Source organism: Haemorhous mexicanus, chromosome 7 (assembly GCF_027477595.1).
Source record: "Haemorhous mexicanus isolate bHaeMex1 chromosome 7, bHaeMex1.pri, whole genome shotgun sequence".
NCBI lineage: Eukaryota > Metazoa > Chordata > Aves > Passeriformes > Fringillidae > Haemorhous > Haemorhous mexicanus.
In genome coordinates, this window is record NC_082347.1 from 22,199,553 (window position 1) to 22,215,585 (window position 16,033).

General features: G+C 43.4%; 1 protein-coding gene across 6 annotated transcripts in view; it reads left to right on the plus strand.

Moving 5' to 3' along the window:
* NDST2 (N-deacetylase and N-sulfotransferase 2) overlaps positions 1–16,033 on the plus strand; it is a 125,707-nt gene that overhangs the window by 95,460 nt on the left and 14,214 nt on the right. For all 6 annotated transcript variants that reach the window (XM_059851362.1, XM_059851366.1, XM_059851364.1 and 3 more), the window contains 5 exons: positions 5,132–6,527; positions 13,242–13,329; positions 13,507–13,661; positions 15,162–15,347; positions 15,748–15,876. In XM_059851362.1, coding sequence (XP_059707345.1) covers positions 5,535–6,527; positions 13,242–13,329; positions 13,507–13,661; positions 15,162–15,347; positions 15,748–15,876 — 1,551 coding nt within the window. In that variant the 5' untranslated portion in view covers positions 5,132–5,534. The remainder of the gene's footprint in view (positions 1–5,131; positions 6,528–13,241; positions 13,330–13,506; positions 13,662–15,161; positions 15,348–15,747; positions 15,877–16,033) is intronic.

Consider the following 16,033-nt stretch of genomic DNA (forward strand, 5'->3'; position numbering starts at 1 on the left):
GTAATTTTCACAATATTTTTTTTACCCAATATGTGAAATACAAGCAGCATTCATTTTCCTGAGCTTTCTACTAATTCTTTTGCTGTATGGCTTGCTTTGTTTTGCTGACACGATTTACCAGGGTCCCCCTCTTTGGGACAGAGGGGCTCTACCTGGAGGTCTGGCATACAGATACCACCACAGACAAAGAGAGAGGGGCTGTGGTATCTCAGAATGGAGCAGACTAATGAGGAATTTTGTGTCTTGATGACACCATTAAAGTGGAATGGGTTGGAAAATCAGTCAGATTCCTTCTCTGATTACTGTGTAACTCAATTACTGCAGTCTCCCTGGGGCCCAAGGCAACAACCATCTCACAGGAAGTGCAGAAGAAAGGCCTCTGAAATAGACCTATTGTGGACAAAGGCAAGATCTTGCTGCTGTGCATTCCAGACAGAGAGATTATATTATGAATAATGAAAAGGGCTGGGGAAATGTACTGGTGACACTTGGGTTTGGGTGGTAAGACCTTCTGTAGCTCAGCTAAGAATGCACTGACATTCTTGATAAAGGTGTCAGATAATGCCCAGTATCTTCCATGTGCCTTGGCAGGAATGTACCAGAAGCTCCAAAAACTCATACACTGGCCAGTGGTTTTTGGTTAGTGCGGGTCCTGAGCATTTGTACTAATCTCCCACAATCATTTCCGAGTACTGGAAATATCTGGAGACCAGATGTTAAAACCACAGGGTTGGGGTGGTTATCTTGCTTTCATATCACATCAGTTGGTATGTGGTTTAGCAGGTGATAATTCAAAAAGCAGTTTATGTTTCACATTAACACTGTATATCATTAGGAAACAGAACATCTAAGTTTGATGAAGCCTTTGTCTTAATGCTGGTGATCTGTGGGATATCTGACCTTACAGCTGATGCTCTCTGATTTAGAGATGTTTTCTGGCAGGATGGGTGCCTGCTGAGCCTGAGTCCTTGGACCTCTGAATATTCTTGCTGTGCATTCTGACTGCCACTTCCCTCAATTCACACTGAGGCAGTCCTGGCAGGAGTTCAGAGTGGACCTCAGTTTATCTAGAAACCTGTTTTTTTGTGGTGTTAGGTTCCCAGGAGTCTGATGTCAAAAGAGGACACAGGTATTTTCTTTTCTTTTAAGAGGGAATAATTTTCACTGTAATTCTTTTCCTTTTCCTTCTCCAGTATAGATATTTCTCAGCTTTTCAGGTATGACTGGTTTCTGACAGTTCTCTCGCCTTGTAATATAAATTTTGTTCAGTGTATTTGTTTGTTGCTTTTTTTTTCTCTTTTAGTTTGAACCCAAACCAGCTGATGCAGTCCCCAAAGAAAGAAATGCATCCCATGCCAGCTGGCGTGCCCTCTGGCTGTGAAGCCTTGTTAAAGAGATCGGAGCTGACAGATTCTTGAGCAGCAATCTGATACAGGCCTTTTTTTTTCAATTTGCTTTTTTGAGCTCACCCTTGTAACAAATGGAGGCTTGTTTGGGAGCTTCGCTAGAGGCTTGAATGGAATCATTGTTATCAAAACACTGCTGTGATTCAGAAGTGCCCAGCAAAGGGGGTTCTTCTCCCTGGTGCCCCTCAGCTGGGCACTGCAGGTGTGGCAGCCTAGCTTAAACTCTGGTTTCATTCTTATTCTATGGAATAATCCCGTTGTCCTGTGATTTTCATCTTTAAACTGATAACTGGGAAACTGAAGCTGCAGTTCTTTACAAAACGGAGTCAGTTCAAAAGTTAAAATTAAGTTGGAGTGATGAATTAGTCCAACCAGGGAAGAGAAGTGTTTTCCATGTTGATGCTTTGGGGATAAAGAGTTGTAAAAGTAGAACCTTGCCAGGCTTTTGCATCAATCAACATCATCTTGATTTTCTTACCTTTACCCTGGTGTTTAGATTACAAATTCTACCCCAGAAGCACTTGCTTGGAAATTCATAGAAGTAACACTTGGGCTCCTGAGTTCCTCTTTACATTATTTTCTCCTGCAAAAACAGTTTTGTGTCTAATACATGTTAAGATAGTGAATCTTTAAATCCAAAATGGTTTTATGTTTCTGTTTTATTCAGTGGGATTGACAAGCAAAAGGAAGTGAGTTATTTGGGGAGGCAATAACTTGGAATTCCCAGGTTTCTCCATCAAAATTGACTATTATTGGAATCTGAGTGAAGTGTTCAGCATGAATTTGTTGCACAGGAGTAGAATGAAGATCACTTCTCATACATGCAGCATTGTGATATGCATGGAGCCATGTATTACTCTATCTTAAAAGGAATTCACCTCATAAAAGAGATACAGCATTCTTTGTATGTTTCTCTGTTACCTCTCTCTGCCCTGCTGAATTCTGCCTCTGCTGGCTTCTGCCTCTCTGCAGCTTTGAAGCTGTAATGCCAAGCAGGAAGGTGGTAACTCTGAAGTCTTCCCTGCAGAGTCAGTGAGATGGGAAGGGCTGCTTGTGGAAGTGGAAAGGCTATTTTCATGGCTGCTTTTGGAAGGTGGCACATGTTTTTGGGTACTATGCTGATACACTTGAATTCGTGGTGTATTACAGGGACTGAACTTGACTTGAAAAGTCATGTTCTATGCTCTGTCCAGGGAATCATATATTCAAAATCAGTAGCAAGAAAAAGAAAAAACTATACAAGTTCTGTTTTTTACATTTTCACATAGTTATTTCTCACTTTCTCTCCCCTGTCTTTTTTCCAATAAAAAGTTAACACTATCTAGAGACAAAACTGAAAGATGGTAAGTTGTCTGTGTATTGTATTTGCAGTGACCCCCATGGCAGGAAGGAATGATGAATCTGACTCCATGTTCTCAGAAGGCTAATTACTTATTTTATACTCTATTATATTAAAGAATACTATACTAAAGAATACAGAAAGGATACTTACAGAAGGCTGAAAAGATAATAATGAAAACTCATGACTCTTTTCAGAGTCCTGAAACAGCTTGGCACTGATTGGCCAAAGAGTGAAAACAACCCCCACCAGCAACTAATGAAACAATCACCTGTTGGATAAACAGTCTCCAAACACATTCCAAAGGAGCAAAACACAGGAGAAGCAAATGAGATAATTATTGTTTTCATTTGTCTTCGAGGCTTCTCAGCTTCCCAGGAGAAAAATCCTGGGCAAAGGGATTTTTCAGAAAATGTGAATGTGGCAGTCTGTGATGAAAAAAACACAGCTTACTGTTGCTGACTGAGCTGGATTTCCAAAGTCAGCTCTGTCATTACAGAGGGCCATTTGGGAATGGAGGCCCCAATCCATTTGGAATCTTGGGAACAGGGATAATTCTACCAAAAATCCTGATCCATCTGCTGTGTTGCAGTGCAAGCTTCAGTAAGTTTTGCTGTGTCTCAGTTTCTCCAGTGGAAAATTATTTGTCTGATATACTTTATATTGATAGTCTACAGCTATTCTGAAAACCTCATCAGGACTGAGGTTTCATTGTGCACTACACAAACCAGTCCCTGCTCTGCTGAGCTTACATCAGAGGTGTTGTTTGAGATAATACTTAATGATCATCGTAAGGTTTGTGTAAAGAGCACTCTGAGTCTCTTCCATCTTCTGTCATAAAGTTAGCAGTATTATATCTCTTCCTGTAAAAATCTGTTTGTGGTTTTTGTCTCTGCTTCAAGCTGCACCAACAGTTTGGAAAACAGCTTGGTGGGAGTCTTGAGAGTGGGACTTTTGGCCTCATCTATGAACTGGTATTTTCCCTGACTCAGAAGGACTTTATCCTTCTAGTAATACACATTACAAAATAATCATCTGTCTCACAAGTAGTTCCTTTTCTGGTGGAGCTGGTGGTTAGAAACCCCTGGCTTTACTATACAAGAAACTTATGTGTGCCTTAAACTCATAGACAAACTAGTATTCTCATACTCTTTGTTATATCAGAATGGTAGTAACAGAAAAGCTCAAGAATGGGAGGAATGGAGAAAGGATGAAGATGTCTTTTAGTAATATTATTTGCTATTGCTTTCTTGTGCCTCCAGGTGTTGCAAGCTGTGCCAGTTGAGCAGGTGGTTAGAGGGTTTGTATGTGGTGGTGCACATCTTCAGGAGTTGTTGGGGGGTGTCTAAAAAAGCTTTTTAAAGAAAAAAGGAGTTTTAATTTTTACAGAGAACTCATCATGAGCATGACTGATTTGGGGAGCAACATCTGCCATTGAGGGTGCTCTTGCATTGTTCTGGGAGAGGCAGCAGGTGTGCCCCAAAAATGTGCTTGTATTCCAGGAAAGGCACCAGGGTATTGCTAGGGGTAAGTCACACTGCTGGTGGGGGAGAGAAGACTCCACTGTGAGTTTTATTTTATTTTTAAACAAAGGAGAAATTTAGTTATTTTCTCTGGTATTTGTTTTGGATTATTTGTTATTTGCTGGCTTTGTTAGGCACTTTTCCTGGAAAAATAGCAACGTATGGTGAAATAGTCTGCTGCCATGAACACAAAGCAGGAGGTGAGAGAGCTTCATAGCAAGAGGCTTTCATGCATTTGAGACCAACCCAAATTATGTTGTGCTGTTGGTGATTTAAAACTGGCTTCATGGTCTTCAGTGTCATATGAGAGAAGGCAATGAAGGTTTCAGGAAATGTTTCATCTCCAACTGCCACTGAATCAGTGGGCAACCTTTAAGTGTGCAGTGTGTCCCTCGCCCTCTGTGCTGCCTGAGGGATGATGCCTCTCCAGAGCTGTATTTTGTGACCTCTGGAAGAAAGTGAGTTCCCAGGACAAATAGGGACAGCCTTGCAGAGAGTGCTCTCTCCTCCTATTGTTAGCTTTGAAATATGGGCTAGAATAAAAGGGTTTCATGTTTTCTGTTCAGTGGCTTGCAGAGGGCTGGGGGAAGGCCAGGTACTTGGCTCTGTTTGCTGTAGTGTGTGAGAATCTCACCCAAGGTGAATGTTGAGTTGCTGTGCACTGTCAGGACCTTTCTTCAAAAGGCCATTTGGTTGTTCTGTCAAGCTCCCACACAAATGGGATGTGACACTTCCCAGGGACCAGACCTGCGGATGGGTGAGTGGTGCTGCCACCCTATCACCCTCTAGTCCTGCCATTTCATCTTGAACCTGTTAAATGCTGGAGTCATACTGAGAATTGACTTTTTCTTTTTAAATTGCAGGATGCAAAAAGAAGGTGCCATCATGTGAATGTGAAACACCTCAATGAGAAACAGGACACATGGAAAGGCTGAGCTGAAACTGCTTGTGCACAGAATGACAGACTGATTTGCTACTGGAGACGAGATTCTGGAAACCTTGTTCTTCCAGAGACTTCTGAGTGAGAGGAGAGGAGCCCGAGGAAGCACACAAAAGAGCGATGGGAATTGAGGGCCATGGTTACCTGAGATAAATGGCAGATCTCTGGGAGTCTCGCCTTGTAGCTGTTTGCTTTGGCTTTTTCTCTCTCTGCAGCTGCACTTTCTTTTTTGTGAGCCGCTGCTGGGCACTGCCACGGCGCCACTGGAGATTCCAAGCGCGACGTGGGTCCGGAGTGTGAGGAGGGGGGGAGCCGCCCGCCTCACCATGATTCAGCTGTGGAAAGTGGTGCGGCACGTGCGACAGCTGGAGCTCCACAGATTGATCCTGCTGCTCATTGCCTTCAGCCTGATCTCCATGTGCATCCTGGCTTATTACGTCACTAACAGTCCCAAAATCAAGGAGCCGCCGCCCCTGCCCTTCAGTGACTGCAGCAGCCAGCACCGCATCTTGATCCCACCACAAGCCAGCTGGAGGCTCACCAAGTCTGTGGACACGTCGCGCACAGATCCCGTGGTGCTCGTCTTTGTGGAAAGCATTTACTCCCAGCTGGGGCAGGAAATAGTGGCCATCCTGGAATCCAGCCGCTTCAAATACAGGACAGAGATCGCCCCTGGCAAAGGGGATATGCCCACCCTGACAGACAAAGATAGAGGACGCTATGCTCTAATTATCTATGAGAACATCCTTAAATATGTGAATCTAGATGCTTGGAACCGAGAGCTGCTAGACAAATACTGTGTAGAGTATGGAGTGGGAATTATAGGCTTTTTCAAAGCTAATGAGAACAGCCTGCTCAGTGCACAGCTCAAGGGTTTCCCCCTTTTCCTACATTCCAACTTGGGGCTGCGGGACTATCACATCAATCCTAGTGCTCCCCTGCTCTATGTCACCCGGGCTAATGAGGTGGAGCAGGGTCCTCTGCCTGGTGATGACTGGACTGTGTTTCAGTCAAACCACAGCACCTATGAGCCAGTGCTGTTGGCCAGCACGAAATCCTCTGAGTCCATTCCTCACCTGGCCACTCACAAAGCATTGCATGCCACAGTGATGCAGGATCTGGGTCTGCATGATGGGATCCAGCGGGTTCTCTTCGGCAATAACCTCAATTTTTGGCTGCACAAACTCATTTTCGTGGATGCCATTGCCTACTTGACTGGCAAACGCCTCTGTCTGACACTTGATCGCTATATCCTTGTTGACATCGATGATATATTTGTGGGAAAAGAGGGCACTCGCATGAAGGTGTCTGATGTAGAGGTAAAATCCTAGAGTAGATACCTCCAGAGGTTCTAGACAGATTTCTGGTGTGTGAGGTGTACTGGGAAAGTCAAGATGGCATTTAATTTGAGGGAAGGAATTGATTGCTGCAGTCGTACTCATCTTATACAGAGAATTAGCCTGCAAAGATGCTGAGGCACCGTGTGTGATGCTCTCAACAATTTTGCAGGTTTAAATTGGAGCACTTTAGGAGCTGGCCTCTCTCAGTTTAAGAGGAAGGTGCCTGTGGTTGTCTATCCTGTCTGCTCTTTGATGTAAGGAACAAGTATATGCAGGTTTCCTTTGCCAACCTATTTGTAGCTGTAAACTCTGCTGTTCAAAAGGAAAAAGCAAGTTGTGTTAGAACAGAAGAACATGTTTATTATTATTTGTGATATGTTTAAGCTGTATGTATTATATTGCAAAAGTGTCGGCCAGTCCATGTAGTCTAAACTCATACAGTCTATATTTTAGCCATATAGCTTTTCAACGCACAACTAAATTGGGAAAGGTGGGGTTTTCTCTTACCCTTTGCACCCTCCTCATGTCTGCCACCAGCAACTCTCATCCCTGGGGGAATATCAACAAATTCACCCGAAAAACATGGTCAGAACCAAGCGTTCATGAGAACCATCTCTGTGGTCTCATGATTGAAAAAGAGACATGCCAGCTCTGTGGTTTGCTTTCCTTGGCACTTCCTGGAATAATACAGTGACCTATTAGGAAAGGTTATGGGTAAGAGACAGATTTTGTGGAGGAGAGGGAACTGAGACAGGCAAAGATAAAAATAAGTAGGAAAAAGGTAACAAACTTAAGTGCTCCTTCTGATTCTCTGTGTCCTTGAAAGTAATGATGAAGTGTTCTGTTAAGTCTGTGATCCATGTGCATGTGATGTTTCATGAAGCCAAGGACTTCCCTTTGTATCTTCCCCATCAGTTGTGGTTTGTAGCCACTGAGGGAGGTGCACACCTGTTTCTCAGGTGTGCTGAGGTTGTCCATAGGTACATACTCTGGATTCCCGTTCACCACTTGCCCTCAGGTGAGTCCTGGATGGTACCAGCCATGATGGTGGCAAGCTTGTGACAGCAACTGCTTTAGCATGTTTCCAAAACAACTTCAAGGTGAAGCACCCTTTAAATTTACATCCAAGGCATAAAATATTTGAGGCAAAGGTGTAAGAAGAATACTGTTGTAGAGGTTTGGCCCCTTACCCGAACCTTGTCTGTTGCATGTTCCCAAGAGCCCTCTTTTACCTCCCTAGGAGTCTTACCACTTTTTCTACATGTTTTATGCATCTGTGCAGCATATGTCTTAGTTCATCTCCAAGGTTTTAGGACTTCAAGATTTTATGTTTTGTCTGGAGTATTTATTTCGAAAATGCTAAAATTTTCTTCATTTCACTTCAGTGTCCTTGTGCTTTGAAGTGCTGAAATGTTCTGAAAGAGAATTTTTTTTCCCTTTGTGAAAGATCACAATCTTATCTTGGTCCTAAGAAGGCCCTACACCCACTAGTCCAAACCAGCAGAGATTCAGAGATTCTCACCTCTGTAGTGTTTGTGGAGGTTACAGACCCATGTGGGAAGGTGGGATAGATGGCCAAAGCTCTTGGGAACAAAGGCTGCTCTAGTGATGTTAAAAACAAACCCAGACAAGATTATTCCAAAAGATGCTTTGTTTGGGTTTTAACAGGGTGAAATGGAGGAATAATCTGTGATCAGTAAGCAGAGAATCTCAGGCAAAGCAGATAAAACCCAGATTTATCCATTTAAAAGAAGCTCTCTGATTGCAAAGCCACGTGAGGTTAATGAATTTTTATTTTTTAAAAGCAAGAAATAACTACATGGATTTGTTGATAGTCTCTCACCATGGGGAGAGAAGGGGATATAATAGTAACAGAACAGCTGGCATTTCTTTGGCCTTTTATATGAAAGCTCTGTTTCAGGGCTGATATCTCAACACACAGCTCCTTATCTCAAAGCTTAGATTACAGTGGTCAGGGTAGTGGTTTGAAGACTGGATGTTGTGTGAAGGTATAAAATTGACTCTGCTGTCCCAGTGAGCCTCTTTGCCATTTGCAGGTCCACATTCAGAGACCTTCCCAGACAAAATGACTATCAAAAGAAAGCACTGAATATAATTTGATCAAATGCATGCCCATAGTACATGTCTTACACAAGAGAAATGTTTTTATTTGTGATGCTTAAAAGACAACCGAATAGCTTTCTTCTTTAACAAGAAAAAAAGGAATTGTGCTTGCTTTTACTTTAAAGATGATGACCCTTGAGTTCCTGTTTCTGCTCAAAGGCTGCAATAGGAGCTTGCAGTCCTCAATAGAAGTGGAATAGTTGGAAGTTGCACAAAGAAAATATTTTTCCTTTATAGAGTTTACCAGAGATTTGAGGTGCACATAATTAACAAAACTAAATCTCAGAGAATCCTTCTCTTCTCAATTTATTCCACATTCAGTCTCTTCTAAAATCATAATCCTTGGAATTTACCAAACCTCCATGGAACTGGCCAACAAAGACAAGCCGTTTCTAATGCAAAAGGATCTGGCTTTTGTGATCCTTTCTGGTCATCTTTAGGTATGAGGAAAGAAGATTAAGTGGATGAGGTTTTGCCTCTTTTGCTGGTAATCTCTGCAAGGGCATAAATAGTGAATAATCATTGCAAGTGAGTCTGAGAAGTGAAAATCAAGGACAGTAATTTCTTTTTCGATTATGGATGGTGAGGGTGCAGAAGAGAGAACCTAGTGAGGGTGACTGTCAGCCAGCTCTTGCCTTTCTAAATTGTAGAGGATGATCTTACCTGCAATTGAAACACTCAGCAATTTTTAACTCCCTGATTCTAAGACTGCAGGGGAGGTAGACATACCAGTACCACGAGAGCTTCGTTTTTTGCCACTGTTGTTTTGAGCTCTGCCAGTACTACTGCTGGCTGGTAAGAAAACTGCAGGAACTCCTCTCAAGAGTGTGCTGCCCAGGGCAGTGTCTGCCAAGACCGTGTTTCTGCCACATGTTCCTAGTATGGTTTGCATGAGCATTGAGAAGAGGCTGCAAAAGCACCCAGCTTTCTTCCTCCATTTTTTATCATCTCTTTCTCTTATTTGCCCATGTACTGTTTTCTTAGAGTCATGTTTTCTTCTTTTCTGAGCATCTGACTCTCAGCCTTATTTACCTATTTTCTTTTGCCTCTTGTTAGAGGGGGCTGAGATAGGTAACATTTAGGGTTTGTGTAGAACAACTAAATTCTCTGCAAACACTTCTGGAAGTTAAAAATTTCTTAGCTTAAAAAGCAAAGTTGCACTAAGATTTAGCCCTGTGTTACTCCAATGTCAAGGTCACCCTTTTATCTTAGAAAATTATTTGGCTCTAAAGAAGCTCCCAGTACAGTCAGAGGGCTGTGATTTCTTCCTCACTCCTAGAATCAGGAGAGATTTTATTTTCCCTGGATGACATCAAGAGCTTGTAGTGACTGTTGAGGAAATATTTGCAGTGAGATACAGATTTTTAATGTACTGCAACAAAAGGCACAATTTTAAATGGTTTCCCCCTAACATTTGCTTAGAAATAAATACTTATTGTAATTTGATATTATTAAAAAGCCATTTTTAAAATGATGGGTATTAACATCAGAGTGAAGCTTAGACATTTTTACCATTGTGTCCAGAAATGTGCCTTGGACTGTGGCATTCTGTCACTTGGGCCTGCAGCATGACTGCCACAGTTAAGTACTAAAGGCCACCAAAAATACAGGTTGTGCATGACAGTGAATGCTCTGATAGACTGTGACAAGCGTGGAGCAGTCTGGCCTTGACGTGGCTTAAGAATTCCTGTGGCCAGCTGGGAATCTCTTTGGGGATCCCATTAGTGCCTTGCTGGGGTGAGCCTTACAGAGCTTTAGCAGGGAGCATAGCTGGGGCAGGGGCCTTTCTGGCTAGTTAGTGGGCAAGCTTGTGTCTTGGAAGGCTTTCTGAAATAAAGTACAACAATAAAATATAAAAACAGATAAAAAGAGATACATGGATGGATGGAGGGGCAGTTTTCTAGGAGAATAAAGTCTGCCTTTTAGAGGCGGGAGATAGCTTAAATGCTAGCTCTCTCATACATAGCTAGTCTCTTATACCATATGAGCAACTGAACTTCTTAAATATGCAAATGAAGATCTGTTCACATCTGGCTGGCTGTTTTCTCTCTTTAGGGATAGCCTGCTCCACAACTCTTGATTGCCTTTTGTTTGAGTCTTAGAGCACATTATGGCTACAAAAGAAATACCACTTGAATCACCTGTTCGGTATGGTTAGTACTATCATATTCATCTTACTTTATGAAAGAGAGTGAAGAGAGAAGTGCCATCTTCCAGCCTGTTCCCACACCTGCATTATTACACCTTACTACAGCTTATAGACCTCTTGGAACCAATGTGAAACCAGGGAACATGGAATGCATAATGTGTTGAAACAAATGTTCGCATATTGGCACCTTAGTGTCCTTTATCCTGTTCAGGGGAAAGACATTTCTTCAAACCTGTGCTGTGCCACCTCACAGCTGTGACTGTGATAAGGACCCCGCATCAGCAGAGGGATGGCACACGATTAGCAATAAACTTGCCAGAAAGCAGGACTCCATAGGACTTGTAGTCTCTGAATTTCTGGGGCCCCCATAGTTCCTCCCTGTTCCCTCCCCAGACACAAAGGATTGCAGCCTGCTGGAGAAGGGCTTTTTGGGATTTATTCTCAGACAGATGTGTTGTCATGGTAACCCCAGCCAGGCTTTAAATCTCTTTTCTGTGCAGAGGAATGCTAAGCCTCTTAACCGCTGTCTTTCCTCCCACCACTTTCCTACTCAAGCTTGGGGAACTGAATGTGCCTTTCAGGGCAGCAGAGGGAAACGCTGGGACTTGGGACAGCTCTGGAGAAAGAAAAGAAAGTGGCACTTTCCTGTCTGAATTACTGGGTGATGTGTTCAAGGTGCTGGTCCCAAATTTAAAGTGATCTTGTAGACTATCATCTGGACAGACAGATGTTTTTCCAAGGAGAGATGCACAGCTCTTGGTCAGTGCTCCCTGATGTGTGGGGTGAGTCCCAGTGTCTTGCTGGGCTACATAAAGGGAACTTGACTTCCCATTGCCTGCTCTGGGTCTTGTACTGCAAAGTAGGCTTCAGCCATCAGTTTTGCTGGCATGTCACTTTTTAAAAGCACTGCCTGTATTTGTGATAGGTTCTGGAGATGTCAGGTGCCTTGCATTTATCAAATTACTGTTCTTGGGTGGGGACTGAGGTAAAGATGTGGTAGGTAAGTGGCCATGGAAAAGCTGAAATCTTTGACATTTGTCCCAGGCTGCATTTGGTGTCAGTGTTGTGTGGATGTGGGAATGAGGAACAGACAGTGAAACTGTCAGTGCCTATGGAGTGTGAGCTATGTGAGGGCACCTTGCGGTGCTGTGTTCTGCTCCTTGGGCCCGGGGAAGGGCAGCTGATCTAGGAAGATCTGCCCATCTTCCCTACATGGTTTGGTAGGTCTGTGTGCTTTCCCCGGAGTTATGTTCCGTGTTTCCTGTGTGATTTCATCCAACTGAAGTCTGCTGTTGAAAGGTCATCACCTTCACCTTGGTGCAGCCACGGATCCATTACTTTCTGAGAAAAGCTATTAAAATCTAAATAGCCCAGACAAGGACCGAGTCTGTCACCTGCCAACAGCCCTCCTGCCATCCCCTGTTTGATTGGGAATTCTCCCGCAGGGAGATGCACCAGTGACATTTCCCCAAAGCACACAGGTAGCAGCAGTGTTCATCTCACAGCTGCTCTCTTTTTATTGTTTTCCAGCAGAAGAAATTTGACTAGAATTAGTTTGTGTCCTACTTGTCTGTGACACATTGAGCCTCTGGGGATTGGTTTTTAGTTTGGTTTTATCTGTTAAGGCTGTGTGCTGTCTTACTCTGTACCCTACTGGCCCCTGAGGTTTCTGGCACAAGGCACCTTCCCTTTGGTTAAAGCAGTGACTTTGGACATTTCAAGTAATCGCGAGTGAGCATGAGAGAACCTGTCGGAGATGCGAGGATTGTGAATGTTGGCTTTCCCAGATTTTCTTCCCAGAATCCAGGAAACTTTTTCTGCTACAAAATTTTGGCACTTTCAGGGAAACATCTCTGCTGTGGCAGGACTCATTGCATAGGTAGTTCCAAGAATCCACCTTTCCTCTCTAAAGAAAAGCCTCCTCCCTTTGGATCACTTAGCTACTGTTCGTGATATTGACTTCTTTTCCTTCATCTGTGTACCATAGGCTGCCCCATCCTCCTTTTCACTGGCACGTAGACTGAGAAGGGGCAGAGTTTCATTAGCAAAGTCCCAGCCAAGATGGGTGAGGAAGGGAGCATTGAGGCTGAACCTGTAAAGTGTAAAGAATCAATTGCTTTCAAGTGAGATTTATTGTCCTTTTGCCTTAGGACAGACACTCTGGGTCCCTCACATTGAAGTGGAGAGCATGACCTGACCGTGGTTTTAAAGAGGCATCATTTAGTACTGCAGAACTACACTCCAGTAAAGGCCATGTATGAGGAGCACTTATCTGCTCTGCTCCACTCCAAGGGAAACAATGCCTAAGCCCCATCTCCTGTGATACCTCTTCAGACTCAATTGGGCACCAGTAGAACACAAAGACACGCAGAGGAAAAAATATGAATATGAACATTTATTTTTTCCTTTTCTTCAAACAGGCTTTACTGAGCACTCAGAATAAGCTGAGAACTTTAGTCCCAAATTTCACCTTCAACCTGGGCTTCTCAGGGAAATTCTACCACACAGGTAAGCCCCTGACACTCCTTTGTCTCAGCACCTGCATACAGCCCCCACCTTGGGGTGTGTGTCATGTGTAATGCAGTAGAGAGAGCATGACTGTTGGAAGGGGATTAGCCACTGCTTTTAAACATTGAGCCCCTCTTCTGCCTTTTGATTTTGGACTTCCTTTTCTGCTTTCTATAGGTACAGATGAGGAAGATGAAGGGGATGACATGCTGCTCAAGCACAGGAAAGAGTTCTGGTGGTTCCCTCACATGTGGAGTCACATGCAGCCTCATCTTTTCCACAATGTCACTGTGTTGGCTGAGCAGATGAAGCTGAACAAGCAGTTTGCTGTGGTAGGGAGCATGCAGTTTATTTATTTACGGTGCTAATCCTTAAACATTTTTCTCTTGGAATAGCTGTTTGGACCGCAGGGAACCCAAATACTAGTCTGGTATTTCAGCTGCATTTAAGTAAGGCAGTTCTGGAAGTCAAATTGATGTGTAGCTCCTGCTGTCTTGAGGCAAGAAACACCATTCACATGCTTGCCTGTTCCATGGGAAATGTTTCCCAGCACCTGCGTGGCCTCAGGCAGCTCTGCTACATTCCGGGGTGCAAATCCCAAGCCTCTTGTTTCCTGAGGTGTGAACCTGTCACATTGCCATCCAAATGCAATTAATTTACAAACTCTGGCAGTGAGCAAACATTTCCTTTTCCATCCTTTTTTAGTGTGGTTCTGTAAGGAAGTCACCTGGTCGTTAGTATAAAATGTTCTGTCTGCTAACAGCCCTTCTTCTGGCCTTCCAGACAATGTCAAAGGAAGTTACTTAACTAGGAAGCACAGAGGAAATTCCCTGGGTTTTGGCAGAGGAGGGGGAAGCCTTGAACATCCTGCATTGATGGAACAATGTCTGTTTAGTTCTTACAGCTCCGAGTTGAATATAGCATACATGTTTCACTGAAAAGAAATGTCCTCTTCACCTCTAGTTTGGTTCTTTTGATGGTAATCCCCTTGGGAATAACAGGCTGCTGTCTTGTGTTCCTGTGACACACATAGATTACGAATGATCATGAATGCAGAGCACAGTCACAGCATTATAGAAACAATTTAGGCTCCTCCTTTTCCTGGTTAAATAACAATGCAGTCTTTTGCAAAGAGAGACAAAGCACAGAACACAATTACACATATTTAACATAAAACAGGCTAGCAGTCAGAAAAGGTTATTGCTTCATTTAGGAGCTCTTCTTTTATTATACACCACCAGGGCAGAGCTGTCATCATTGATATTGTTAGAAGAACCATTTAGTAGAATTAAAACCCAAGAAATTCAGAAATTTCCTGTCATTTTAATGTAGTTCCAGGCCCCATATCTTCACCTGCAATAGCCTCTTGCTCATTGTCTGCTTTTCTTTGAATTGCTAGAGACAATACAGATCCCAGTCATCTTCCTTTTCTCTATATCAGTTAAGGAAATTTTGTTCTCCTTCTCTAGTGACTCACATCTAGGCATTGTGGAAGTGAGATGTGTCACTTAACAGCATTGATTAGTTTGTAGTAACCAGGGAGCCTGACCTGAGGGTTCTGAATTAATCTGATCTGTCACAGCTGCAAGCTACAAGACCATTCTTACAGCAGCTGTTACCAGTGCTGAACGTCCTTGTTCGTACAGAATCACCCTTCTATTTCTACAGATGCATAAAGCAAGAAGTATGAGCAGTATTTCAGGTTTCCCAATCCAGAGAGTTTTCATGTTCCTCTGTCATCTTGCTCCAACTTGGATGCTGTTGCTAAATATGATCCTTATTAAGAGTGTTCGTTAAATACCGAATTATCAAGCTGTATATTCTGCTTCCAGGAGCATGGGATTCCCACAGACCTGGGCTATGCTGTAGCCCCCCATCATTCTGGGGTTTATCCTGTCCACACACAGCTCTATGAGGCATGGAAATCTGTTTGGAGCATCCAAGTAACGAGCACAGAGGAATACCCACACCTACGGCCTGCCCGGTACCGGCGTGGATTCATCCATAATGGAATCATGGTGAGCACGGCAGAGCCCACTTGCCTGCCCAGGGAATGGTCTTCTCATGACCTGCATCAGAGACATTAATCTTAATGTCACCAGTGTTTCCAAAATCAATAAGTGAGGCAAAGAAGAAAAACTGGGCTAAGGTCAGTTCTGTGTTTCTCAGAACAATTCAGGGGTCAGTACTGAATGGAGAGCAAAACCAAGCCCATCCAGACTAAATGGACATCCCAGTGGCTTGTTCGCAGTGTGATGAGTTAAGTGGTTGAGAGGAATAGCAAGAGTCCTCTGCACCTATGTCACTTACACCCCTTACTGCTTATATTGATCCCTAAAGTGCTGCTTTGACTCATTCTCACACAGATGGTGCTGCATCTTCCTCTTGTCTAACTTTGCTTTTTTCTGATATTGCCAGGTTCTCCCTCGACAGACCTGTGGTCTTTTTACTCACACTATCTTCTATAATGAATATCCTGGTGGCTCAAAGGAGTTGGACAAGAGCATTCGTGGTGGTGAACTCTTCCTGACAGTGCTTCTGAACCCAGTAAGTTCATCTGAAAGGGGAGTTTGTGCACAGCTGTCCCACTGCTTGATATGGGAAAGGACTAGATCCTGTTGGAGATTGAGTGTCACCCCCATCACAGTGTGGGTCTCTCCAGTGTTTTGCTGAGATGTGAAATGGAGGTCCAAGGAGGTACTTG